General features: G+C 33.7%; 1 protein-coding gene across 2 annotated transcripts in view; it reads left to right on the top strand.

Moving 5' to 3' along the window:
• The window catches only part of LOC106869376 (sestrin-3), a 52,222-nt gene extending 40,198 nt beyond the window's left edge, over positions 1-12,024 (top strand). The window contains exons 3-9 of one of the 2 annotated variants that reach the window (XM_014915098.2): positions 3,092-3,262; positions 4,348-4,530; positions 7,544-7,768; positions 8,584-8,716; positions 10,036-10,273; positions 10,971-11,196; positions 11,733-12,024. In XM_014915098.2, coding sequence (XP_014770584.1) covers positions 3,092-3,262; positions 4,348-4,530; positions 7,544-7,768; positions 8,584-8,716; positions 10,036-10,273; positions 10,971-11,196; positions 11,733-11,819 — 1,263 coding nt within the window. In that variant the 3' untranslated portion in view covers positions 11,820-12,024. The remainder of the gene's footprint in view (positions 1-3,091; positions 3,263-4,347; positions 4,531-7,543; positions 7,769-8,583; positions 8,717-10,035; positions 10,274-10,970; positions 11,197-11,732) is intronic. The other variant, XM_014915099.2, reaches the window with a different exon arrangement.
• The last annotated feature ends 56 nt before the right edge of the window (positions 12,025-12,080 follow it).

Raw genomic sequence — 12,080 nt, 5'->3', positions numbered from 1 at the left:
CTAGAAGATCAAGCAACTTTGATTGTTATTTCTAGAAGATCAAGCAACTTTGATTGTTATTTCTAGAAGATCAAGCAACTCTCACAGAAGTTTCCTTTCTGTTGACATTTCTCCACTTAGGAGTAGTTACAGTTGTTATTAAAAGACACCAGTGTTTACCATTTCTTGCCAATTTCTAGAACTAGTTTAGTTCCAGATGAGATGTCCTGATTGCTCCCTTCTCCAAGGGCTCTTTGTTCCCTCAGTGTACTGACAGTAAATATGTCCCACAGCACTCTAACCCTATATCTTGATCTCCCACTCTAAGGAGAATGTAAAAAAAGGTATAAACGTGTAGGCTAATTAACCATATAAAAGAAGGTGGGAGTGAATAACAGTCTATACACAGACACTCTCTATGTCAAACATAAAAGAACCCAAAGATTTACTTAAAGGTGTTTATGGATGGGAGGCTACCCCAAATATTTGCAACTTTAGTGGGTTTTCTTTTATGTTTTTTCTTGATTAGGAAAGCCAAGTTCACCTTGAAGGGAAAGATATTTCTGTTGTAGGGACTTCAAATTTGTATTAGAAATATCATTGTATTGATAATTTATCTCCAGTGAATTAACAGTATGTGCGTGTGTGAACAATTTCATATTTTAAAAAATTTTATATTGGTTGATCAGTTCTGGACTGTCAGAACTTAATGTTGCAATGTTGATGTCTTGGAACAGCTGGTTGTGATATAGAGTTAAACACACACATATAGACCGCTCTCTAACGATGGCGGTATTTACTGTTACACATGCACACTCTCACTCACTCCACAGGTTTCATTAAATTATCCTATTACTATCTTTATAGTCTTTCTCATCTTTTAAAATCTGTGAATTAACTTAACAGTTAAAAGTTCTTGTTTATTTCTTTTCCAATAATAAATGGAATTGGATTCAGTGTTTGATTTTTGGCTTTAATATTACTTCAAACAGTAAAGTGGTGAGCTAGCAGTATCATGAGCACACCAGGCAAAATACTTAGCGGCATTTCATCCGTCTACACATTCTGAGTTCAAATTCCGCCAAGGTTGACTTTGCCTTTCTTCTTTTCGGGGCTAATAAAATAAGTACCAGTTGAGCTCTGGGGGTCAATGTAATTGACTCCCCCACCCAGCCCCCGAACTTGCTGGATTGTGCCAAAATTTGAAGCTAATATTATACTTCAAAGATTAAGTAAATTGTGAGGTTAGCACTAGGTGAGGGCTGCCAATGTCAAGCTGGTTTCAATTCATTCTATCTTTAGAAAAAAACACTTTCATCACTCCCTCCTATAAATTATAAGGTCCTGTATGTAGTCAGTATTTGTGGGTTTTTTTCTTTCTTTAATGGTCACTTGATTTTGCTGTCTAATTAAAATCTAATTAATCACTACTGACTAATCCATGGAATGGTTTTAAGGTGATCCCAAGCTTAGCTTCCCTATTCACCTGGTAGTTCATTTAGGTGATTGTAGACTGCTGCCAGTCTCTCTCCTAGGTTACATTTCTTGCTGATGTTTTCCCTCAGCCTTCCTGATAGGTAAATAAACCAACCACCATACCGCCAAGGAGTCACTCTGCATGCTAGAAATGGCACCCCCACTATCTTATAGGAAAAAAGGGTTGGGTACAGATAGAATGTCTTTGTTTATGGCACTGCTTGACTGGGGACAAACAACAACTAGCTGAACTGTTAGAATGTATTGAACAGCAGTAGATGTACAGTCATCTTCCTGCTAATATTTCTTTTACAATTGAGTTCATTGCAATAAGATTTCAAACTACAAAAATAAAGTCTCATCTACATAATATTGATTTCTGTCAGAGAAACACTATTGATTTTATATTGATTTTATTCAACATTCATGAGATTTGAACTCAGGATGTAAAAGAGCCATAACCACAAGGAATTTTGTGCCATGTCATCTTCTACCCTTTTATGTAATATTGATTTCTTACATTGGTACAAGCCACTAATATTTGGTATGGAAGAACCATTGGATCTACCAACTACAGAAGGATGAAATGAAAGGTGGGATTTGAACTCAGAACATACAAAGTTGTGATTAATTACTTCAATTTTGTGTGCTACATTACTGATTCCACCAATCCTATTGCCAATATCTGCCATTTTTCTGTTCAATTTACTTGGTTTTTTCCAGCCAAGCATCTATCTAAAACAATATTGGATAGAATACTGCTTACATGCAGAATTATTTTTCTAATTTCTAAATAGCTTGATGTTAGGAATCTTATTCCGTTGAAATTTTCCACTTGGATAGGTAGGAAGAAACCACTGCTGCCTGTGTAAACTCAATTAGGGAATGAAATACCTTCCACAGTAACTGTCAGCAATGTTACTGATTGTAGTTCTTCAAATTCCTGTAATTTGGGGTTGTTCAGTTGACCTGTCAACCTTCCAAAAGAGTTTTACCTTATTCCCATGACATGTTACGTGGTTCTTTTTTCTTCAGCCTACCAGAAATCATTGTAATTAGAACACATATTTCTATTAACAATGTTTTATATAAAGTGGCTGTAATTTCCACTCTATGAAACTCCTTTCAATATTTTTAGGTTATTGGTTCTCCTGAATGTAAGGTACATAACTCTGCTTGTTTCAGTTTGCCTGGCTGACAAACAATATGCAAATGTTCAAATTTGTAAAATAAAATGAAACAGATGCAGAACAATTGAAAGAAACTGGTTGGTGTTCCAGCATGGCTATAGTTGTGTGACAAAAACATTAAACTTGATTGTTATTGAAGGATCAATAAATTTTACTCAAAATTACTAAAGTTTTAGTAAATTCCTATAATTTTTACTTTTTTTAAAAAATTTACTAACTGATTTTTCCAGTTGGTTGCCCTTGCTACTGCTTCTGTACTACACTCTAGGTTCTAGAACTTTCAAGCAAGATGAAGCCAGAAATGCTAAAATGCCTTACTTGGTAGGGAAGTAATCTCCATTATACTTCAACATATCCAAGTTTTGGGGGAATTAGGAAAGTTTTTTTTAATTTTTTTTATTTGCATATTTCATGTACTGGATGTTGTTTTTCTCTTGTTCTTTCAGACACGCACTCTTTTTGTGAATGCGTTTATCACAAACAATCGTTCTGATTACATAACACACCTGATGGCTTACCATACAAAGTATTTAGAATGTTTTCTCAAGACTCAGAATCATTTAATGAGAGCTGATGGACCATTACCATTTGCATATAGACATTATATAGCAATAATGGTAAGTATTTCTTCTTCATCATTTAACAACTCAAGACATTCTGGAAAAAAAAACAAAAAAACTTTTCGTCTTTTTTCTTTATTTTTTCATTTTCTCTAAAGCATGAAAATCCTTTGTTTTTAAATTCTCAAGTTCTGTTTGCTGGTCAACAGAAGCTGCTAAATAGATGCAGCACAGAATTTTCATCTCCAAGTCATGTGCTCAAATACTACTACCATCATTTGCTTACAGGTTATTGTTGTTGTTTAATCCCAACTTCAGATATTCCAGCTATGATCATCCTATCCTTTAAAGTGTGTGTGTAAGAAGGGCCTGTGAGCTTTTTTGAAACAACTGCTGTGTACCCTTTATTTTTAATTAAGTGGCCTGCTTCCCAACTGTGATTTCACATTGCACCTCACCTTGGGCTAGTGTCTTCTATTGTAGCCCCAGGAAACAAATGCAGTCTTATGGCTGGATTTGGTGAGTGGAAACTGAATGAAGCTCATCTTGTATATGTATGTATGTATGCATATATAGATATATGTGTTTTTGTGTCCCTTTGTCTTGATATAATGCAATGGTTGTAAAGGAGCATTATTCATTTCCAATCTTCCATACAAAACATATGTGGCCATGGAGAAAGGAAAGTATTATTACCTTTCTTGAAACAGGTTAGGGCTGGCAATGAGAAGGGCATCTGGCCATTGGAAATCTGCTTCAACAAATTCCATCTTGACTTGTACAAGCATGGAAAATTGAATTTTAAAACTATCATGGTGGAAAGAATTGGCCAGCCCTGTGAACTGTGAAAGTTGTATTGTTTGTTGCTAAGATCATCTACAACAAATGTAGAATTGAATGCTGTAGTATATAACAAAGAATATGCTAATGAAATGGTCTTAGTAACTTCAAGACACAAAACCTCATTTCCCCTCTTCATCACGCTATATAAATCTGTTTGTGTAAGAAAAAGGAAATTCAACCATTTGGCTGCCATATTTTTTTCAGAAAATATAGTTTTCAATTATTAATTTATTAAATTTATGATTAAATAAGGCTTAGTAAAGTCAGTCTAATAAACTTTGTTGTTCCTTCCAATGTAGGCTGCTGGTCGACACAAGTGTTCCTACCTCATTCAACTTCAAGCTACTGAGTTCCTGTTACAGAGCGGTAATGCCGATTGGTTGAAAGGGTTGGATTACATCCCACAGAAACTACGAGATCTTTATGAAATTAATAAATTGCTTGCCCATAGGCCATGGTTGATAAACAAATCACATATAGAAGTAAGTTTCAAATTTTGTGGTTTCATTTTTCAACTTTGGTTTTGGTTTCTTTTAAATCCTTCCTAGATTTTTCTGCTGTTTCACATGATTTTAACAATCCTATAAAGACAAAATATTGGAGGTGTGGAGAGTCAGTTTTTTTCATTTTTTATTCTATTCATTTAAAATTTAAACAGCTAATATTTAGCTGTAAAGTAAAGCGAGAATCTAAAATTTTTCTTGGTTCAAGAAATTTTTTTTCAATTTTATCAATTTGAATTTTCACACTGGAAAAAAAAAAAAAAACCTCCCAAAAAAACACTCAGTTTCATTAATATAGCCTTCACATAAAATTCAGTTCTTTCCTCACCCCTAGTGTTTGATATCATATTAACCTAGAATTAGCAATTAATTAATTAGGAAAGCCATCATAGTATATTTATTTACTGTGGTGTATATGGTGTGTTTATAGATATGTTTGGTATGGTGTGTTTATAAACTGTTCTGTTTGAGTTAAGTATTTTCATAGATCTGCATGTAAACAGGCTTTTGTAGTCAGTATATAAAAAAGTGTTTAAATGAGTTTCTTTTCTCTTATTTCTAATGTTCCCAACCAACCAGCTGCGACTAGTCGACTAGTTATCCTTGAAAATAGGCCACCGCTTGTTGTTAGCTTTTTTTACTTTACACACAACCAAACTACAACAAATAGAATACAAACATGTTTTTACAGTGGCAGCTTACACAGAATAAACTTTGCACATTTATACCAATCTCTCTCTCGCTCTCTCGTGTAGCAGTATCTCTTCACCCCTCCCCCAACATAGCAGCAACCTAACAGTTCCACATTCAATATAAACAAATAAATAAAAGAAATATGAAAATACTTATGCTCTTTGAAAGTCAAAATGGTGGTATGGTTTCTGTGATATTCCTCTTTACAAATATTTCTCCAGATTATATTTTTATTTTAGAGTCTTTTGGTATAAGGCCATAAATTTACCAATGAAGAGGAGAGACCATTTCCCCAGTACATATCTAGTACTTACAGCCCTGAACAAATGAATGACTTATCATCGGTCTCCCTTGTCACTTCACTTGAATAAATGTTGTCTCCGTTAAATGTTAAATAGTTGGTTTAACACTACATTAACTGAAGTGGAGAAATGTTTATGCATATGTGTGAGCAAAATGTATATATAAGCGTTTAACGTCCACCTTCCATGCTGGCATGGGTGTGACGGTTCAAAAGGAGCCAGCCAGGCAGAAGCCTGCACCAGATTTCTGTGACTGTTTTGGCAGGATTTTTACAGCTGGATATCCTTCTTAGCACCAACCACCCAGCAGAGTGGACTTATATATATATATATATATCATCATCCTCATCATTTAATGTCTACCTTCCACACTGGCATGGGCTGGACGTACATAATGCCAGCTGGTTTGTCTTCATCCTCAGTTTATTAATGGTATAGATTTTTTATTGACCCTGAAAGAAAACCAATCAATGTAAAGGAGATTGACTGTTTCACCATAACTATTAAATAAATGATAAATCATTGATCAGGGAAAACTGGATTTTTTTGCTTTTACACAATTGTCGAACATATTAATATAGTTTCCAGTGAATTTGATTTCATTCAAGGCCAGTAGTTGTATGTTTAACCCTGAATTGTGACCTGCTGGTTACAATGGTAAACTGGAACTAGTGTAAATTTAGGTTTAAAGTTATGGGATAATTAATTTCAGTGCTGGAAGAAAAACAGATTAACTGAAATTTTCCTTGTAGTTGGAAAAGGAAGACAAAATTCTTGTGGCAGGTTTTTTGTAACTGTCACAGGAAATGGAAGATAATTTGGAGAGATTAAGAATTGATCCCTGGAAGTCAATTCACATTTGGAGAAGGAAAGCTTGAATGGGGACTATTATGGACATGTTCCACCCTGTTAGACTTCATCAACAATATCTTCTACTCAATTGATCAGCAGTAAATTACTGACGAGGTCAAATAGGCTGAAACATATATTTGTCCTTGCTTGAAAATAATTATCATAATTTCCTTTCTGTAAATTTGTAAAATTTACTTTGAGAGATTTTTGTTTTCTTTCTCTAATTAGAGGCAAGTTTCAATTAATTATTTTAACCCCTTCCACCCACTTCACATTACACTAACACAGCACTCAATTCTACAACTTGTTAAAATAAGCTGGCCAGTCAAGAGGATGGTGAACAGATTAGTTAATATTATGATTAATTGTACAAATCTTGTGTAATTTAATACTTAGGTCATTAATTCGTGTCAGTCCCATTTTACTTAACTGCTATATGTTGAAGACTTTTCTCTCTCTAATAGTGTTTGTGTGTGTGTAATAACTAGAATAGATACCTTTCCTTTTTAATGTCATGTATTCAGGTCATGAAGTAGGAACGGTGGTAGCTATTTAGTAGCTAAGAGTGAGGCAGAGTAGGAAATTTATGGGTTAACTGTAAAACAAAAAAACGGCATAAAATGTCTCAATCCTCCACCCTCCTCTCTACCAAAATACTTGTTAACAAATGTATTTTTTTAACTAGAGATGGTATTTAAGGGTTATAGATAGGAAAAACCTGCATAAAATGTCTCACTTTCTTCCTCAAATCCGTTTCCCCTTCCCCATAAAGACCTTGTAGAGTGTTGACAAAACTGAAGAAACAAAATTATTAAACTATTTCCACAAACTTAAAAACAGTTCCCAACATTTTAAATGAGACAAATTTCATCTCACATTATTAACATATCTGGTTATCAATTAATTTATTTAATGAAAACTGTTTTACATAAACCATTTAAAATAAATAATTGTACAACTAACACCAGGTATTGTTTCATTGTAAAATGATCCTTAGAACCTAGCCAAGCTTCTAGTTTTGTTGTTTTCTTATCATTGGAGCATCATGAATTGTCTTGTCCGAAAGTTAAAAATATAGAATATTTGATGTTGTGCTGGATTTCAATATTATTTTGTTATGTGGTGTATTTATTTGTAATTTACAGAAACTTACCAAAGGTCCCAACAACTGGTCAGTGTCTGAGGTAACTCAGGCATTAATAATACTTTCTCACTTCCATGCATTGTCCGGGTTTATTTATGGCTGTGGAATTAGTTGTGATTTTGATGCTGATCAAGGACTCACTTACCTGCCTGCTTCCAAGAACTATGATGATTCTTGTGAAAATGGCTGTCAAAGTGAAGAAGAAACAGAGGAAGAGGAAGATAATGTAAGTGAAACTCTTTTTTTTTTTTTTTTTTTTTTTTCTTAAATAGCTCAGTAGAGGAACATTGTATCATAAATGAGAAATGTAACTGTTTACATGGTGACATACAACTGCGTATGCGTAACTGCTAATTTTTCTTTCACTAAATAATTTCTGTAATGACAATGCATGGATTTTTTTTTTTTTCTGGTACACTATTAATCATTTAATCATGCAATTAATGAACCACCATTATTATCTCCTTTTTGATTTAATTGAAATCTAAAACACTAAAAGTAGTATGAAGTATTCAGCTGATTTCTGAATTTTATTAATTATATTAGTTTTTTAATAAATTAGTTTTCATCGTCAATACTTGTTACGGTGGAAAAAAATATCTTGTAGCAAACTAAGACAGCATGCTGGGTTCAATTCTCTTTGTGAAAATGCATTAAAATGTATTAGGAACTAAACACTTCAGTATATAACTGGTACTTTATTAATTCCAGGGGTAGGTATGAAGTCATAAGAAGAAGAAAAACTAAATTCAACCATTGATTGTAGTAATTATAAAAATATACCTTACTTAGGTACCACATATTGGGGAAATGACATTTGTGTCCCAGTAACTGACTGATCCTATTTTTATCAACTCTCAGCGGTGATGGTGCCATATAGTAGATTTAATTAGACTTCTGATTTCCATGCCCAGAAAAACCATTTTTAGTCAGCACATTGTTAAAACCTTGTCAGCTGTCAGTTTGATTTCTCTCTTCCATAAACCTCTAATTTGTGTAGGCTTTTTTTCAATAAGTCCAAATTATTGTATTTCTTAACAGTCTTATGAATGCTTTGAGGGAGGAGTTGAAGCTTTACTTGAACGAATGAAGAAGCTGAGTGAAACCCAAGAAGAAACAACAGAAGAAGAAATGCTGAAAGGATTTGAGAAGGTGGAATCTCCTAACCTTGAATGTAAGTTCAAAATAACAATTGTTAGTGGATTTGGTGGAGTGCCACACAGCATGCTTAATATGTTCCTTGCATCTTCATATGTTCCTTGTTTGGTTTGCATTTGATTTCCTTCTCAGTAGGGTTTGATCAAATAGGTTATTGACTCCCACCCCATATGTATGGTCTTGGACCCGTGTCAGAAATAACTTTTTATAAAAGGAAACAGACTGATAAGAAACTTAAATATGTCCTAAAAATGTCTTGACTTGACTGTAAAGGTGAAAGGTCAAAAGATTCTTATTTCTACTAATGGTTTCTTAATAATTTTTAGTCAGACATTTTCTGTTTTCCTAACTGTACAAAATATAGAATATTGAACCCTCTTGGTTTAGCCAAAATGTTATTTTTTACATAGCCCCAATATGTCATATTGTTGACAATAAATACCACTAAAGATAACCATGGTAGACTCTTCTCTGTCCAAGGAGAAAAAGTTGTTCACAATTGGAATGAATATGTGGACCATCAGTCTTCTCAGTGAGAGCTAGCCTGGTCTGAGAAGGAGGAGCTTCAAGACGGCCTTGATGGTACATGCACTAGGCCCCATGAGGGCTCAAAACATTTCCTGGCATTAAGTACAAGAGCAAAGAAGAGACTTATAAACACATTCTGCCTGTTTCTACTATTATTGTTCAATGTAGGGGAGGCTTTACTGGCTACTGCAATTGTGCTAAACACCAGGCCATAATGGATGATATAATTTGGAAAATTTTGCACCCTAATAGAGGATGAAGACCCACTCAACTGCATTGATGGTAGTGGTAAATACATGAATGAAACTGAGGTTCTACTAAAGCTAATAGGGACCAGAGATTCTTGGTATTGAAAGGTGAAACATCTTGGTTGCAGCCACTTAAACGAGAGAAGCTAATGGTTGTACAACTCCTATCCTGTCATATAGTTACTCATTCCTTGCATCCTACTATATTACGACAAATGTTTTCAAACATTGGGTTTTACATTTATTTTGTTAGAATTGCTTTTCTCCTGCTAACATTGTTGGGTAGATTTGCAACACAGGAGCATTCCAACCATCTTGGCACATTTACAACACAGCTACACGTTGTGCTGCTCTGTCATCTGTTGACAGTTTTAGCAGCACAGATTCTGCTTTTTACTCTAAACATTCTCTATCTCTCTCTTTCTCTCTCTCTCTCTCTCTCTCTCTCTCAACATACATATAGATGGATAGTGCTGTGTGCTTTGTTTATGTTTATGTTCCATCTTGTCTCATCTAGAATTACTGTAATTTTGGTTCTCTCTTTCATTAACTCTTTTAGTAAGTACCTCAACAGAGAATCTCACTGCAAACAAATCAAACATACTACGCTATGTCTATGAACCAGACTACACATACCAAGACTTCAAACGTGTTAATTACCAAGAAGTAGCTACATTCCGAGCTCAGGATTACTCCTGGGAAGATCATGGGTTTTCATTAGCCAATCGCCTCTATCCAGAGATTGGAAGTCTATTGGACGAAAAATTCCGAGTGGCTTACAACCTTACATACAATACGTAAGTAACCAACCAGATTTTAGATTTTATTTCCATATTTCATTTTGGTTTTTATTTTCTGTGGTTTTTAAAAGGTTGTTGGTAGCAATATGAACATACCCTTAAATATTTCTGTTAGACTTCTTTCTTAGTCTGTCGGCTACACAACAGGATCTGGATTGAAAAGAATGTTGCACACTCCTATTTACTCCATTAAAGTTTTGTAGTTTGTTGTCAGTTGACATACAAATAATGAAATGTTAATTTTAATGGAAATAATTAAAGGTTGTATTTGAACTGAAAACTAAAGTAAATACTGTAAAGAACTTTTTTTAAAAATCATAAACTACCAATGTCATTGGTCTGGCCATGCATTGACCAGGTGGAAACTTTGTGAAAGGCCATCAGATTGCCTTCCACACACTATTGAGACTGATTCTGTCAGAGTATTACATCGCAGACACAATTATCTGTGGAATACTCAACCTTTTATACAGTACTCCAATAAGTCATTGATTTAAACAACTAGAATGAGGAAGGCCACACTTCCATGTGTGTGTAACTTTTAGATTTTACTTATCAAAGTATCCAAGTAAAATCTGTCAAATATTTGAGTTAAAAAATTAGAAATGTTTGAAAGTGAAGTAAAATTATTCCAATTATTGTGTTCTTATAATTTTGCCATCTTCCTAATGAATTCTTCTATATTTTTATTTAGAATGGGTAACAACAAAGGGGTTGATACAACAGCTTTCCGAAGAGCCATCTGGAACTACATCCACTTCATGTATGGCATCCGACACGATGACTACAATTACAATGAAGTGACTGATCTACTAGAGAGAGACTTGAAAACCTATGTTAAAACGGTGACTTGTTATCCTGAGCAGGTTTCCTACCAAGATTACAAAAATGTTTTGAAAGGCTTTCAACATTCGGAAAAGGTAAGTTATAATTACCATTTAGAAACCTCCATTCCACTTAATGGGAATCATTAGAATTACAAACCATTAACTTCTTTACAATAAAACCTAATCTTTCATGGTTCTCCCTGCTATCTTTTAAAACAAAAATTATTTGGTTTGAGCAGACCTACTGTTCTGTAGTCCTTGCAATTTATAAACGCTGTTCCTTCCAATGAGGCAGCTAATCTGCTTACCTGATGATGAAAATGGAGAGACAAGATTGAGTGTTTTAGTAGATGAAAGACCAAGTGAAAAAAGATTGCTTAGATTCCAGCCATGAGTAAAAAAGAATTATTATATATCTTTTTGGAATTCTTAAATGCCACTACTTTTCTTTTCGGGGTATTTTGTAAAAATGGAGAAGTATCAATAGCTTTTTAAAGAATTAATAAATGAATTTTAGAATATTTTAACTAAAAAAATCTGCAAGGGACAGTTTTAATTTTTCCATTTTTATTTTATTTTATTTGTTTTAATTACAATTAAATTTTTTTTTTCTTTTCTTTTTTATTTAGGTTCATGTCAATTTGATGATGTTGGAAGCTCGTCTACAGGCAGAATTGTTATATTCCTTGCGGGCTGTAATGAGGTACATGACTTGAAGTGGGTACTGCTGACTGGTTGTGTCCGGTGTGCTAGTGGGTGCCTGCTGTCATAGAACTATTAATATGGTATTTATGAAGAAGAGCAAAAATAAAAACCATATTTTATATATGTATATATTTGAAAGCGTGTGTATATATGTATGATGTATATATATATATATATGTATGATGTATATATATAGATATGTATATATATATATATATATATATATGTATGTATGTATAATATATGTATGTATGTATAATATATGTATGTAT

Source organism: Octopus bimaculoides, chromosome 15 (assembly GCF_001194135.2).
Source record: "Octopus bimaculoides isolate UCB-OBI-ISO-001 chromosome 15, ASM119413v2, whole genome shotgun sequence".
In the NCBI taxonomy this organism is placed as follows: Eukaryota; Metazoa; Mollusca; class Cephalopoda; order Octopoda; family Octopodidae; genus Octopus; species Octopus bimaculoides.
This window is presented reverse-complemented; position numbering and strand designations above follow the sequence as displayed.